Source organism: Hemiscyllium ocellatum, chromosome 46 (genome assembly GCF_020745735.1).
Source record: "Hemiscyllium ocellatum isolate sHemOce1 chromosome 46, sHemOce1.pat.X.cur, whole genome shotgun sequence".
Lineage (NCBI taxonomy): Eukaryota > Metazoa > Chordata > Chondrichthyes > Orectolobiformes > Hemiscylliidae > Hemiscyllium > Hemiscyllium ocellatum.
This window is the reverse complement of record NC_083446.1, coordinates 6,983,960-7,000,320: the sequence shown is the minus strand read 5'-3', so window position 1 is coordinate 7,000,320 and position 16,361 is coordinate 6,983,960. Positions and strand designations below refer to the sequence as shown.

Sequence of the window (16,361 nt, the reverse complement as noted above, 5' to 3'; positions counted from 1 at the left end):
CCTGGTCGCTGAGTCATGCTGATGCATTGCATCTGGAGTATGGGACCATAAGCAGTGCACAAATCTTATTAAAATCTTCTTTAACTGAGGATGGTAATTACCATATCACACCAAACATTGCATAATACTGTCTTTAATTTTTCAGGGTTCCTCCAGGAAAGGTTGAGGAGGGAGACCTGTCTTTGCAAAACACATGAGCCTGTCTGTAAGTACCCTTGTCACTTGTAGCAGGAAAACCTAGATCTTCGTTGTAGGGTGGCTTAGCTTTCAGTTAACCAGTAGAGGGCATTAATGCTCTTCACCACTGCTGCCTGCACGTATTCCCTCCTGTTGTCAATCAGAAACAGACCATACTTGATTAATAAAATCACAAATGCTTGCTAACTTACTGTACTTATGTGTGATCACTTTCATGCATCCTTTTACTTTGAAGTTGCACTCACAACATCAAAGGAACTGTGCTGGAGTAAGCCTTTAGTGAGTTCGGCTTTACCCAACAATGCATAAAATAATTTGGAAGCCAAAGCATCTAGAAACTTGGTCCATATTTGATGGGAACTTATCCAAACTGCTAAAGATCAGGCTGGTGGGTGCTTTTACCGTGCCGATTCTTTCTGCAGAGCCTGACTTGTAGTCTCAGCGTTCTCTTCAGTTGTCACGGAGACATGCGGTGTGGGGGGCGAAGGTGGTGGAGGTGGCTTTCGCTTTCTCTCCTCCTCCTCCTGTTTACGCCGGATTTCTTGTTGCTCCAGCTGAAACAAAAGGCAGGATGTTAAGGCACTGTTGTCAATGAAACAATGACATCCTGGAGCAGAAGTGAACACTATTTGTTGTTTGGAATGCACGCACACCTGACAGTTTGGAAAATGTCCCAGCAGTTAAGGATATTTTCCAAAGAAGGAACAACCCAATGATGTCCAGATTTTTCTTTTCTGCTTTGCTGCCAAGCTTCCAAACCCTGCCATGTTCCATCATGTAGTCTTCAACCAAGGTGTATGCAGAGCAGTTTGGAGTTTGCAGTTAAGGTGCACAACTCCAGACCCCTGGGAAGAACACAGGGGAAACACTATACCGCATTAAACTGGCCTCATGATTCAATAAAATCATAGCTGATCTTCTACCTCAACTGCACGTTCCCTCTCCTGAAGCTCCCCTGCTACTGTTGCATTCTGGAATACTGAGTATTCTGGACTTGCATGTATCAATTTTTGCTCACCTATCCAGCTTCAGTAATGCAGAAGAGGGACCTTGGAGCAAATGTCCACAGATCCCTGAATGTACCAGGACAGATAAAGTTATGAAGTCATATGGAATCTTTGCCTTTATTAGTCAAGGTAAAATGCAAAAGCATGGAGGTTATGCTGGAAGTGAATGAATCATGAGTTAGGTCACAACGTGTGTACTGTGTGCAGTTCTCGTTACTCCATGACAAAAGGATACAATTGTCCCAGACAGGGCACAAAGGAGATTTTTGAGCATGTTGTTAGGATTGGAAAAATGCAGTTAAGAAGCAAGATTGGATAGACTGAGGTTGTTTTCCTTGGAACAGAACTGACTGAAGGGACATTTAATTGAGATGCACAAAATTGTGAGGGGCCTGAATAAAGTGGATGGAAAGGGTCTGTTTATCTTTGCATAGAGGTAATTGACTAGGGATCATAGATTTAAAATAACTGATAGAAAAGTAAGAAGAGAGATGAAGAATTTGTTTCTCACACAGAGGGAGGTGTGAGTCTGGAATTCACTGTTCGGAAGAATAACAAAGGCAGAGGTATGTGATTAATTTAAGTAGTGCCTAGTGACGCACCTTGTGTTGTAATCTACAAAGGTACGGTCCAAATGGTGCAAAGTGGGATTAGGCTGGGTGGCTTGTTCTCGGCAAACACAATGGGCCAAGTGGACTTTGTGTGTGCTGTACACTTTCTATAATTCTATGAAAAGGGCATCACTTCTTCACAAAAATATACTTGTCCAGCTAATTTCCATTGATTAAGAAACATGAAATAAAATATATCACTACTACATATAACCATGTGTTTTGGTGGCAGAATCAAATATAGGAAAAGCACAGTTTTCTTTACAATTACTGAGCAGCAGAGAGACTGGGTCCTGGAGTTGATCCTTTAATCCTTTAATAGCTGACCTCTGACAAGGCAAAAAATGTTTTTCTAAAAATGTGTTCACAAGGTGAGGGTGTCACTGGCTAGGCCAGCATTTATTGCCCATCCCCAACTGTCCAGAGGGCAGTTGAGAGTCGACCACATTTCTGTGGATCTGGAGTCACATGTAGGCCAGACTAGGTAAGGATGGCAGTTTCCTTCCCAAAATGACATAGTGGACCAGATGGGCTTTTCCTGACCATCGGCAATGGTTTTGTGTCATCATTAGACAATCAATCCCAGTCTTTTTTTAAAATAAATTCAAATTACATCATCTGCCATAGCAGAATTCGAATCCTGGTCCCGAGAACATGACCGGGTCTCTGGATTAACATTCCAGCAATAATATTACTTGGCCAAAACTTCTGACAAGGCAGGAACTATCCACAAAAGGCTGAAAATCTATGGTCTTAAAAGGGACTAAATCAACACAGGGTTCCCTAATCTGACTGACATCTAGTAACCATCTGCTTTGACGTGCACACACATGTAGATTTTAAACATGGACAAGACGGTGTACACAGTCTGTTGTCATTACTGGGCACTTCAGGGTAGATGTAGCAGAAAATATTTCTCCTTCTAGGGGAGACTACAACTAGGGACCATAATCCAAGATAGTCATTAATAAATCCAACAAAGGACTTCAGGAGAAATTGTTTCCACATGATATGGAAAGAATGTGCTACCACTGGTACAGATACGTTTAAGGGGAAGAATAGAGAGAAAGGAATAGAAGGATGTGCTGGTAGGTTAAGATAAAAGTGAGGGAGACACTGGGGGGCAAATGAGAAGGAAATAGCGGGACACTCACTGTTGTCAGTTTCTCCAGGGCCAGGAAACGTTCTTCCCACGCAGCAGCTGACTTCTCAAATTCTTCGTGACGCTTGATCAGGTTCTCAGCATCATCTACGTTACTTCCTATGTCAGCTGCTCTGACGTATGGCTCCTGAGTTGCCAGCCAGGCCTCAGCAACTGTTGCATCCCGACCAAACTGAAGAACCTCCATTACTGGGGATTGGGTGTGGATAGGGAAGGAGGAGGCATTAAACATTGAGAGAGAAAAGACAGTTTTACCAGTTCCAACTCATTCAGTACCATTGTCAATAGGCTGGACAAAATATAATAAGATTTGCTTCAATTGGTCAGTGGACATCTGATTTACCTAATTATATGTTTTTAAAAATTCATCTATGGGATGAGGGCAGATCAGCACTTATTGCCAATCCATAATTGCCCGAAGGGCAGTTTTAAGAGTTAACCACATTGCTGTGGGTTTGGAGTCTCACGTAGACCTGACCAGGTAAAGATGGCAGTTTCCTTCTCTAAAGGACATTAGTGAACCAGACGGGTTTTTCCAACCATCAACAATAGTTTTGTCGTCAATGTTAGACTCATAGTTCCAGATTTTATTTCTCTTGAGTTCAAATTCCACCCTATGCATGGCAGGATTCAAATCTGAATAATTATCCAGTGATAATACCACTAGGCAACTGCAGCCTCTGTTTGGAGATACACTTGGGAAAGGTACTGTATTTACTTAAAGTGCAAAATGAATCACGTCTGAAGGTAATTAGCAAATGAACCAGAGGCAACATGAGAAAACATTAAAAAAAAGACATGGCAATTTGTGATGATTTGGAGTGTGCTGAAAATTGTGGTTGTAGTAGATTATTAAAAAGTAAAGTGGCTAAATGCATGAAGGGAATAAACATTTCAAGGCTATGGCAAAGATAGAGCAAACACAACTCATTCCAATGTTTAGCCAGAGTTGGTACAGACATAATGGGCCAAATGACCCTCGTCTTTGTCGTGTCAATTGATTTTAAAACTGAAAACTGTTGCTTCAACATCCAAGGAACAGCACAGTGTCCCTGGGTGAAAGGGTTCAATGAAGTCAGGTGGTGAAAGCCAGAGTGATGCACAATCATCAGCACAGTCCAGTGGGCTGAACTTTGTGTTTCTTGCCTTGTATTCTATGGAAATCTGTGAAATTGAAAAGAAAACTGGGAACAGTTTTATGTCCTCAACTGGAACTAAGCTGAGGCTATATTAACTTATTTCTCTCAGGGGTCTTATAGCCTGGAAACAGGGAAGACTTTCACATCTCATTCTGGATTAGTCTTGTTGACATCCTGGTCTCTCCCCAAAGGTAACAGGACAGTTTCATTCACAGTTTTTGGGTTTAGTTCAAGATTACATGCATTTTTGCACTGCAGAATTATCGTTCTTCAATAAACACAACAGTGTACAGACTGTGACAAGATATGTGTGTGTCAATCTGTGGCAGATATTTCCTACTGACGACTTCAAGTACATGGTTCAGTATTCTCACCCAGCTGCAACCAGTCTTCCTTTTCCTTCCATTTATTATTGATTTCTCTCCTCCTTTCCTGGAGCTGGGCCAATTTCTCTGCAATCTAACAGAGCAGGAAAAAGAACCCTGAACAACGTTGTCTTGAACACACAATGGTCATTTGCATTAAATTAATTTCTTTCTCTATGACCTTTAAGTTTTCACACTGCAGTAGAAAAGAAATTGCTTCTTGCTTAAGGGAAGCAAAGATTAGTTTAAAGTTTGCGTTCATGATGTGTGCATTAATTCAGGCATGACTAACAGTAAGCAGTCTATTATCAGACATATCAGTACAGCCTCCAGGATTTGAGTAATTCTGTTATACTGTATAACTGTCGTCATTTGTTTCCATCGTAACTACACAAGTGGAATAATGATGAAAACAAAAATCACAGATATAAACACCCCAACCTCACAACCTTGGAAAACAGTACCTCGTCTGAAGCATAGTGGTTTTTGGCCAGAAGGGCATTGCCCATTTCAATGCTTGCAGTAAAGCTGTCATCCCGGGCATCAATTTCGGACTTGATCCCCTGATGATTCTTGATGGTCAGATCTGCTGAAGAAACGTCCCTGCAACCGAACAGGTTAAAGATTCTGTTAGACAAAACAGGCATTAAGCCATCATTTTAACCACCGAAGGTGTTATCCCTAAAACAGGTGGGGATACCAACTGACCTTGCCAGCAGGAGGGGAGGTACTCCCTGGTTTTGGTCTATCTTCAAACCATGGTAACTTCCATGATGACATTCATCCCATCCCCATTCCTTAACTGTAACTTTCTTGCTGCAACTTATATCTTGCAGACTATCGATTGCCTTTCCCTCTCAAGGGCTCAACAGACCTTTATCTGCACAAAAAAACTGGCTTTCATTGAATCCCAACAGAGTGGAAGCAGGCGATTTGACCCATCTAGTCCACTCCAACTGTCTGAAGACTGTACCACCGAGACCCAACCCCTTATCCTATCCTTGTAAATTTTTACCATGGCCAATCCACCTAAACTGCACAATCCTGGACACTATGGACAATTGAGCATCGCCAATCCACCTAACCTGTACATCTTTGGACCATGGGAGGAAACCGGAGCACCCAGAAGAAACCCACACAGGCAAGGGGAGAATGCCACAAACTCTAGACAGACAGTCAAATGAAGGTGGAATAGAACCTGGGTACCTGGCAGTGTGAGGTTGCAATGCTAACCACTGAGCCACCATGATGCCTGGCTTTCTTCTTTTTTAGTGATTCATTTTCTCACAGGATAGCAAATGGAATTATCTCCATAGCTTTTCTAGCCCTATTGTGTCACAACCAACTAATGGTTGAGTGTAGCACCTTCCGGGTTCATGTAATGCAAAAAACAGTCCTTGGTGAGTGAAAAACAGTGTTTTAATATCTCAGCTCATCGTTGTTCAAATATTGCCAAGGTATCTTTCGCTTCCACCAACGTAGCTGGACAGGGCTTTCATTTTAGTGATCATTGAAGAAAGGCAGCACTTTCTGAGTATCACATTGAGTGTATCTGTTGACACCATGAGGTATTGTTCTGGGCTGGGGCTCAATCACAACAGTAAAAAAGACGACACTGCAACCACTTGAATTAAACCAAGGTGACCAAATTCATGTATAAAATTAAACTTAATGAAGAACTATTACTATATGGAGAGGCTGAGGTGAACAGCACAGATGCCTGGAAGGGGAAGCTCGACAAACATACGAGGAAGACAGGAATAGATGGATATGCTGATCAGATGGGAGAAAGTGAGGACTGCAGATGCTGGAGATCAGAGCTGAAAAATGTGTTGCTGGAAAAACGCAGCAGGTCAGGCAGCATCAAAGGAGAAGGAGAATTGACGTTTCGGGCATAAGCCCTTCTTCAGGAAGCCCTGAAAATTACAAGCAAAAATGCCTGTAATCTTGAACTAAGCCCAGAAACTGTGCTAGAAGGGCTTATGCCTGAAACGTCGATTCTCCTACTCCTTTGATGCTGCCTGACCTGCTGCATTTTTCCAGCAACACATTTTTCATGCTGATCAGGTGGGTTAATGCGAGGTCATCGCAAAACGTAGGCAATAGCACATGGGCCGAAAAACCTGATTCTAATCTCACCAAATAAATCCCTTCTTTCATGCTGGGAGCTCACAGCCTGATTTTCCAAAAGAAACTTAAGCTATGCACCCTTCCCTTGAATACAGCTGTTAGTAAGACTACCTCGGTTTCTCCTGGGTATCCATTTGTCTGTTGACGTCATCCATCCACAGCATCAGGGCCCGTACAAGATTGAAGAAGCGGAATTTTTCAACTGTGTCTGATAGAAGTTGTTTGCGTCCTTTGCTGGCATTAAGGAGGGCATTCCATGCCTCCACAACAGTATCCTCATGTCGCTGTATGTCCTCAGCCTTCTCGCCAGCATAGGCCGACCGCAGCCTGGCAGCATCATCCTGGACCTGCTTCACCTGTGTTATACAAAGAAACTAGTTACAGAGAAAACTACAGCAACAACTTGGTTATTAGCTTCAATGGGGGCAAAGACAGAAGTGTCATGGTCATGTAAAAACCGAAAGAATGGCAGATGCTGTAAATCAGAAACAAAAACAAAAATTGCTGGAAAAGCTCAACAGATCTGGCAGCATCTGTGGACAGAAATCAGAGTTAATATTTCAGGTTGAGTGACACTTCCTCAGAACTATTACGGTAATGTTACTGTCTAGTGATCCAGAGTCTCAGACTAAACCCAGAGGCCTTTGGTTGAAATCCCACCACAGCTGCTGGGGAAATACAAACTCAATTAATAATTAATAAAACCTTAAAAGCTAATCACCATGACAACTACCATCAATTACCATAGACACCCATCTACATGTCCTTTAGGCAATGAAATTTGCAAAATATACACAGTATGGCCCATATGTGACTTCAGATCCACAGCAATGTGGCTGACTCTTAAATGTCCTCTGAAGTGGTACACTGAGTTACTCAGTTTAAGGACAATTAGGGATTGGCAACAAATACTATGCTTTCTAGTGATGCCCACATCACATGAAAGAATAATTTTTTAAAAATCAATGTTTTGAAAACAGATCAGACTGCAGAAGAGGAAGTGCTAGAGATCTTAGAAAATATAAAAGATGGAAAATCTCCTGATCTAGTGTATCCCAGAATGTTGTGGGAAGTTGGGAAGGAAACTGCAGGGCCTCTTGCAGAAATATTTGTATCATCTATAATCATGGATGAAGTGCCGGGTGACTGGAGGGAGTGGCTAATATTGTGCCTTTGTTTAAAAAGGGATGTAAGAAACCTGGGAACTATGGATCTGTACGTCTGACTTTGGTGGTGGGTAAGTTGTTGGAAGCGATTCTGAAAAATAAGGTTTATTTGCATTTGGAGAGACAAGGAATGACTATGGATGGTCAGCATGGTTTTCAGCGAGGGAAACTGTGTCTCACAAACTTGATTGAGTTTTTTGAATAAGTAACCAAAAATATTGATGAAGGCAGTAGACTAATCAGTAAAGTTAGGTCACTAGATCACATGGGATTCAGGGTGAACTTGCCAACTGGATACAGAATTAGCTTAACAGCAGAGGACACAGTGATGACAGAGGGCTGTTTTTCAACTGGAGGCCTGTGACTAGCAGTGTTCCACAGGATTGGTGCTGGGTCCACTTTTATTTATCATTTATATAAGTGACTTAGATGAGAATAGAGGAGAAGGCATAGTTAGCAAGTTTCAGGGTGACACCAAAATTGGTGGTATAGTGGATAGTAAAGAAGTTTGTCTAATATTACAAGAAATCTTGATCAATTGGGCTGATGGAGCTTAATTTGGATTAATGCGTGGTACATTTTGGTAAAACAAACAAGGGTAGAACTTGTACCATTAAAAGTAGGGTCTTGGGTAGTGTTATAGAATAGAGAGACCTAAATTTTCAGGTACATAATTCTTTGAAGATTGTATCTCATTTATAAGTAGGATGGTTAAAGAAGGCGTTTAGCACTCTTGTCTTCATTGTTCAGACTTTTGAGTATGGGAGTTAGAACATTATGTTGAGATTGTACGAGGTGTTGGTGAGACCTCTTCTGGAGTACTGTGTCCAGTTTGGTCATCCTGTTAAAGGAAGGATATTATTAAGCTGGACAAGGTTCAGAAAAGATTTACCAGGATGTTGCTGCAAATGGAGGGTTTGTGTTATAAGGAGAGGGTGGATAGGCCAGAATATTTTTCAGTGAGTGTAGGAGATTGATGGGTGACCGTACAGAGGTTTATAAAAACATGAATGCTATAGAACGGTGAAAGGCAGGTGCTTTTTCCCCTAGAGTGGGAGATTTCAAGACTATGACACATACCTTGAAGGTAGAAAGAGAAAGATTTAAAAAAGACAAGGAGTCACAGAGTCAGGGAGATGTACAGCACAGAAAGAGCTCCTTCGGTCCAACTCGTCCATGCTGAGCAGATATCCTAACCTACTCTAGTCCCATTTACCAGCACTTCGCCCACATCTCTACAAATCCTTCATATTCATATACCCATCTAGATGCCTTTTAAATGTTGTCATTGTATCAGCCTCCACCAATTCCTCTGGCAGCTCATTCCATACACGCGCCATTCTCTGTGTGAAAAAGTTGCCCCTTAAGTCCCTTTTAAACCTTTCCAATCTCACCCTAAAACTATGCCTTCTAGTTCTGGACTCCCCCACCCCAGCAAAAAGACCTTGGCTATTTACCCTATTCAACCTCATGATTTTATAAACCTCTATAAGGTCCCCTCAGCCTCTGACGCTCCAGGAAAATAGCCCCAGCTTTACTTGGCCTCTCCCTGTAGCTCAAATCCTCCAACCTTGGCAACATCCTCATAAATCTTTTCTGAACCCTTTCAGGTTTCACAACATCCTTCCGATAAGAAGGAGACCAGAATTGCATACAATGTTCCAAAATTGTCCTGCACAGCCACAATATGACCTTTCAATTTCTATACTCAGTGCTCTGTGCAATAAAGGAAAGCATACCAAATACCTTCTTCACTATCCACTACCTGCAACTCCACTTTCAAGGAACTAAGCACCTGCACTCTTTGTTCAGCAACGGTCTCCAGGACCTTCCCATTAAGTGAATAAGTCCTGCTCTGATTTGCCTTTCCAAAATACAGCATCTCGCATTTATCTAAATTAAGCTCCATCTGCCACTCCTCAGCCCCTTGGCCCAACCGATCAAGGTCTTGTTGTACTCTGAAGTAACCTTCTTCGCTATTGACTACACATCCAATTTTGATGTCATCTACAAACTTACCAACTATACTTCCTATGTTCACATCCAAAACTTTTTCTTTCCCAGTGTGGTTCATGTGTGCAATGAACTTCCAGAGGAGGTGGTGGCTGCAGGTACAGTTACAACATTTAACAGACATTTAGGTAAGTACGCGAATAAGTAATGTTTGGAGGGATATGGGCTAAGCACAGGCAGATGGTATTCGTTTAATTTGGGATTATCATTGACATGGACTGGTTGAACCAAAGTGTCCATGCTGTATGACTCAATGAATAAAAACAGTTTGCAATGAAGGAATAAAGGTTACAAGAGAAGTTGCTTAAGACAGCAACCTCCTTTAAGACATCCTTCAATATGCCATCATAATTACCTAATCCTTTTCTTCTTCACCCTTGTAAAATCTGTGGAAATAGAACTTTTTAAAAGTAGCAAACTGACAGAGAGATAGCTTGCACTTGAAACAAAAACATTATTATACTGAAAAAAGGAATGATAAAGAAGAACAAAAGTGAGAATAAAGCAGGCAAGACAGGAAGGAAGGAGAGGCAAAAAACAACAAAGTCATGAAAAGAGCAAGCATTTTCTGTGCTTACCTGTGTGCTTAGCGCCTGTATGTCATGTTCATATGTAGTGTGCATCCGATGCATTCTCTCTACTGTCTTTAGGTCACGACCAACTTCCTCAGGCAGCTGTTTTTCTTTTTCTTGAATGCGGTCAAGCGTTTCCCTAGCATCATGGTAGAAGCTATGCAGCTCGTACGAAGCAGCCAACATCTGCGTCCGGGTGTCAATGAGCTCCAGCAGGTCAGCCCAGGCCTCGTTCAATCCATCCTTCCACTCAGCAATGGTGGCATTCTCAGAGTGACCCAAGTCAATCTGCTCATCAGCCATGCGGTTCACAGAGTCCACACGCTCTTGTCCAATGTTACTGGTATCCCGAGCAAACTCACGAAATTTATCTCGCAACATCTGTATGAAGAATGGCAGAACATAAGAAATAGGAGCAAGAGGAAGCCAATTAACAGGATCATGACTGTTGCTAGATTTCTTAAAAAACAATGAGTAAAAAGTGAGGTCTGCAGATGCTGGAGACCAGAACTGAAAATGTGTTGCTGGTTAAAGCACAGCAGGTTAGGCAGCATCCAAGGAACAGGAAATTCGACGTTTCGGGCCACAGCCCTTCATCCTGACGAAGGGCTCTGGCCCGAAACGTCGAATTTCCTGTTCCTTGGATGCTGCCTAACCTGCTGTGCTTTAACCAGCAACACATTTTCAGCTTCTTAAAAAACAATCCCAATCTTCTAACTTACCAACAGATTTTCCTATTTTTAATGCCTTAATTTTTGATTGGATACTTTCCTTGACTGCCTTGTCAATCGAGGTGCTTCATCCTTTTCACTAATTCCCTACTGCTCTGACGTTTGTCTTAATTCATCTTCCCACCAGTTTTATGCAACTTTTTTTTGGCCACCTCTACAATTGCCCTTATTTAGCTTGAGGTCACTGGTTTGAGACCAGAGTTAGTATTCCTCAAACTGAATTTTAAATTTTACCACATTGTGATTGCTAGCCCCTAGAGGATCCTTAATTACAAGATCTCTCATTAATTTTATTCCATGACCTATAACTAGATCTAAAATAGCCTGTTCCCAAGTAGGTTCTAAAAGGTACAGCGCTAACAAACTATCCCTCAACTCTATAAATTCGTCTTCCATGCCCATCTGATTGTTCATTCAATAAAAAGATTAAAATTACCCATGTCAATTATAGTGCCCCCCCTTCAATAACTCCACTTTTTCTCAGTTTACACTTTGTCCTAAGTGAGGCAACTCTATAGAGGCCCACAGATAAGTCACTTCCCTTGCTATTCCTTATTTGCATCTAAATTGATTTCACATCACAATCTGTTGCACCATTATCACTTCTCAGCACCAAGCTGATCTTCTTTCATTCCCTCATGAGACGTGGGCATTCTGGCTGGCCAGTGTTTATTGTTCGTCCCTAGTTACCCTTGATAAGGTCTTGGTGAACTACCTTCTTGAACTGCTGCAGTCCATGTGCTGCAGGTAGACCTACAATGCCATTAGAAGGGAGATCCAGGGTTGTGACCCAGCAACACTGAAGGAATGGTTGATATACTTCCAAGTCAGAATGGTGAATGGTCCGGAGAGGAACTTGCAAGAGGTAGCATTCCCTTGTATTTGTTGTCCTTGTCTTTCTAGATGGAAATGGTTGTGCTGTCTAAGGATTTTTGGTTAATTTCTGCAGTGCATCTTGTCAATAGCATACACTGCTGCTACTGAGCATCGGTGGCAGAGGGAGTTGATGCTTATATGGTGCTAATGAAGTGTGCATCTTTGATCTGGATGGTGTTAACCTTCTTGAGTACACTCATCCAGGTGAATGGTGAATATTCCATCACACTCCTGGCGTGTGCTTTGTAGATGGTGAATTACTCACCACAGTATTCCTAGGCTCTGATCTGCTCTTACAGCCACTGTATTTACATGGTGAATCAAATTGAGTTTCTACTTAATGGTCACCTGTATGTTCCTTTTTTCGAACATTACCCAGCGTTTTGTTCCATTTAGCCTATTCTTCTGAAACCTTGAATATTGAGTTCCCAGTCTTGATCAGCCTGAAACCAAATCTCTGTATTATCTTTAAAGTGATATGAATTTATTTTTGTTATGTCAATTCATTTATCTTGCTACAAATGTTGTGTGTTTTCAAATTAAGAGCCTTAAGTGTTGACATTTTACCATCATTATTTACTTAGGTTCTAATTCCTGCCGCATATGTGTTCTATCCCTTACTGTCACACGTTCATTATTGCTCACCTCTTCACTACCCTGAAGCTAGTTTCTTTTTGATTTATTAAATTTCCCTTCAACTGAATTCTCTCCCTAGCAAATTAGTTTAAAGCCCAATTATTATTATCTCTCGATCAACATCCCACGTATGGATATACTAGCTGCCAATATCATTAAATAAACAACTCTACACGTGAACAAGATTTCTCTGCTATGTTAGCTGAGGTTTTTAAAGAATTAAAGGCTATGGGGTGAGTGCGGGTAAATGGAGTTGAAATACCCATCAGCCACGATTGAATGGCGGAGTGGACTCGATAGGTCGAAAGGCCTTATTTCCACTCCTATGTCTTGTGATGTTCATCCATTTACGTACTTATGAACATTGCACAGAAACTTAATGAAAGGATTCCACATTGTCCACTGAGTATGCACAAGCCGGAAGATTTGAGGTTTTCCTAAGCTAAAAAAGTAGTGAAAGGATCACAAATAGTTTTACTGCTTCTGACATTTAGAAGAGGAATAAAAATCAGTCAGGTTTCTGACTCTATCCATAATCCAATAGGCATTTCCAGCACAGTAAATGTGAGATGAGGACAACAGGGCATAACAGAGATGCCTTTTATGGTTGCACATTACACCAAGTGGACTACTGATATCTGTGTGAGGTACTTCGAAGAATGGATACGTTTTGAAATTTAGGAGCAAGATGTCGAGAAGTTGGAAAAGCATCAGACTATGCTACTGTGATTCTGCAACCTTGTGAAATAAGTGTCAAGAGGAAACTTTGTAAAACGTAAGTTATCTCAAGTCAATCCTAACCACTATTTTAAGCTAAACCACAACAGCAAGAGAAGGGGTCACAGGAAAACTGTCCTTCCATAACTAGCAAGAGGGGAAAAATAAAGGCACCCTATTACTCACAGTGACATGTTCATAATCCTGGCCTAGTTCATGGGAACCAGCCACAATCTCCCGTTCTGCAATCCACTGCTCGAGGTCATCTACCTCCCGTTTGAGTTGGCAGAGCCGTAAACCCTCCTGTAGCTTTTCCCGTCTCTCCTCTGCCAGGTCTTTCAATCCAGCGTACAACTTATCCACCTGCGACTGTCTTAGAGTAATCCGGTCGCTGTACAATCCACAAAAAAAAATTAAGGAAAGAACTATAGTTGTGTTTCAGGAATTTCAAGGACAGAGGAGAAAGAATAATGGCTGAGCCTCAATTTATCAGAGGTTTAGAGTTCGCAAGGACTCCAGCCACATAACACAAAACCCAACTTTACCATTTGAAAAAAGCCAGCTGAGGGGCACTCTGGAGCCTCTCATCTCAATTGTTTTTTTACCCCAATTATAAGAGTTGTTAGGGGCCCCAACAGGGAACCCTAACAATACCAGTGAAGAGCTTGTGCTCTGTCCCTGCAGATCAAAGGGTTCATAAGCCTCTAGGACTCCATCCTGAAGGCAACACCACCACTATCACCCTCCCGTCATAGAGAGGGAAAAAGATACAGGCTAATATTCAACAGCATGCTGAGAGCTTTTGACCATCTGTGGCAGGACTTCTAGTGTACACCATGCACCTAACTGGAAACACCTTAGAGAGTGCCTATTCCATAATGTTGACACTGACCTCTCAGGATGAGTGCCGGTTACTAGGTTCCTGCTCAGGTTGGAGAGTTGGTGAATTGTCTGCGCATAATCCTCCAGTGATTGCTCCACCACCTGGTGCTTCTTTACCATTGCCATTGCACTCTGTTCATCCTTTTCAGACATAACAACATAGTGAAAGAGAGTTAAATAGTTCACAAATCCAACACCATTGTAAAACAGAAAACTGAGTGCACAATATGCTATTTTGTATGAAAGCTGAAACAGAAAGGAGATTGCAAAACTAATATAAACATTTAGAATATACCATAACTTAACTGCTGGGGTTCATTCAATAATCTAATATTTTCAGGGGGACTTTCAGACACCATTACCACTATCCACTCCAAACCTAACACCCACTATCCAACCCCACAAATTGAGACACAAGATTTTCAATTTAGTTGTTAGCAGGGAAAGCCATTCAAATTTGCTATCACCAGTGTATTTTCACGCTGGTCTAAAGTTTAGACCTCAGCTCCTTTAAACAGACCCATTTCAGAACACTACCTGTGGGCGACATAATGGAGAAGCAGAGAAGAGAACCTGATTTTGCTGGTTTCCATGGAGGTTAGAAACTTTGCTTATAAAAAGAAAATTCAGACATGGTTCTTTTTTATTGCAAATTGCTCTGCCTAAACTTTCCTACATCTCTTAACCAATATGATACATATTTAGTACCTTGGCCCTCTCTTCCGACATCATATGAAGTTCCTGCTCCCCCATCCATGCCTCAGCTTCAGCTGCATCAAAATAGAATTGCTGAGCATTCTGTGACTCCTCCAGGCGGGCACTGCGTTTGTCTGTCTCCTCGATTAATGCCTTCCACATCTCCTGTAGGTCTCCCAGGCGGGCTCGCAGCACCTCAGAATCAATGTGCCCTGCTTTGGCCATTGTCTCCCCACGGTCTGCAATATCATCAATTCGAGGCTGGTGACCCTGAATCTCCTTCTGTAGGGTCTAAGGATTAAAGTTGAATGTATAAAAAAATACTTTGCTTAACTGAGTCTTTATTTCATAATTATCTTAACCATATATATTCATGAATATATACCACATCACTATGTTAAAACAATATTCTGAATGACTAACTTCATTCTTACCAACTGAGTAGCAGCAATAGGCAATGTACTGAAAATATTACAGTGACTCAGTTTTCGACCTTGATGTTATTAACTCTTGATAGTTCTAATGCAAAACTTGCCACATTGTTGTTCAGAGCTTATATAAGAGTTTGATTTTCTTCCTGCTTATTATCCACAGAAATGATGGTCAGATATATTCAAGTTAAAGTCGGTGGAGTTGTGGATAGTGAGGAAGGAAGTGGTAGGTTACAGCGGGATATAGATAAGTTGCAGAGCTGGGCAGAAAGGTGGCAAATGGAATTCAATGTAGCTAAGTGTGAAGTCATTCACTTTGGTAGGAGTAACAAGAAGATGGATTACTGGGCTAATGGTAGGCTACTTGGTAGTGTGGATGAGCAGAGGGATCTTGGTGTCCATGTACACAGATCTCTGAAAGTTGCCACCCAGGTAAATAGTGCTGTGAGGAAGGCATATGGTGTACTGGGCTTTATTGGTAGAGGAATTGAGTTCCGGAGTCCTGAGGTCATGTTGCAACTGTATAAGACTCTGGTGCGGCCTCATTTGGAGTATTGTGTGCAGTTTTGGTCGCCATACTATAGGAAGGATGTGGAGGCATTGGAACGAGTGCAGAGGAGGTTTACCAGGATGTTGCCTGGAATGGTAGGAAAATCTTATGAGGAAAGGCTGAGGCACTTGGGGCTGTTCTCATTGGAGAAGAGAAGGTTTAGGGGAGATTTGATAGAGGTGTATAAGATGATTAGGGGTTTAGATAGGGTCGACACTGAGAACCTTTTACCGCTAATGGAGTCAGGTGTTACTAGGGGACACAGCTTTAAATTAAGGGGTGGTAGGTATAGGACAGATGTTAGGGGTAGATTCTTTACACAGCGGGTTGTGAGTTCATGGAATGCCCTGCCAGTAGCAGTGGTGAACTCTCCTTCTTTATGGTCATTTAAGCGGGCATTGGATAGGCATTTGGAAGTTATTGGGCTAGTGTAGGTTAGGTAGGATTCGGTCGGCGCAACATCGAGGGCCGAAGGGCCT

General features: G+C 41.8%; 2 protein-coding genes across 5 annotated transcripts in view; one reads left to right on the top strand and one right to left on the bottom strand.

The window, feature by feature from the left end:
* The window catches only part of LOC132836360 (spectrin beta chain, non-erythrocytic 1-like), a 302,644-nt gene that overhangs the window by 15,193 nt on the left and 271,090 nt on the right, over positions 1-16,361 (bottom strand). For all 4 annotated transcript variants that reach the window (XM_060855849.1, XM_060855846.1, XM_060855848.1 and 1 more), the window contains 9 exons: positions 14,914-15,192; positions 14,216-14,346; positions 13,510-13,714; positions 10,370-10,744; positions 6,724-6,968; positions 4,947-5,085; positions 4,492-4,576; positions 2,971-3,167; positions 601-752 (listed from right to left, as the gene is read on the bottom strand). In XM_060855849.1, the coding sequence (XP_060711832.1) occupies positions 601-752; positions 2,971-3,167; positions 4,492-4,576; positions 4,947-5,085; positions 6,724-6,968; positions 10,370-10,744; positions 13,510-13,714; positions 14,216-14,346; positions 14,914-15,192 (1,808 nt within the window). The remainder of the gene's footprint in view (positions 1-600; positions 753-2,970; positions 3,168-4,491; positions 4,577-4,946; positions 5,086-6,723; positions 6,969-10,369; positions 10,745-13,509; positions 13,715-14,215; positions 14,347-14,913; positions 15,193-16,361) is intronic.
* The window catches only part of LOC132836361 (RNA-binding protein 4-like), a 135,454-nt gene that overhangs the window by 112,603 nt on the left and 6,490 nt on the right, over positions 1-16,361 (top strand). Inside the window, exon 4 of the mRNA XM_060855855.1 lies at positions 146-205. Within this exon, the coding sequence (XP_060711838.1) occupies positions 146-166 (21 nt within the window). The 3' untranslated portion in view covers positions 167-205. The remainder of the gene's footprint in view (positions 1-145; positions 206-16,361) is intronic.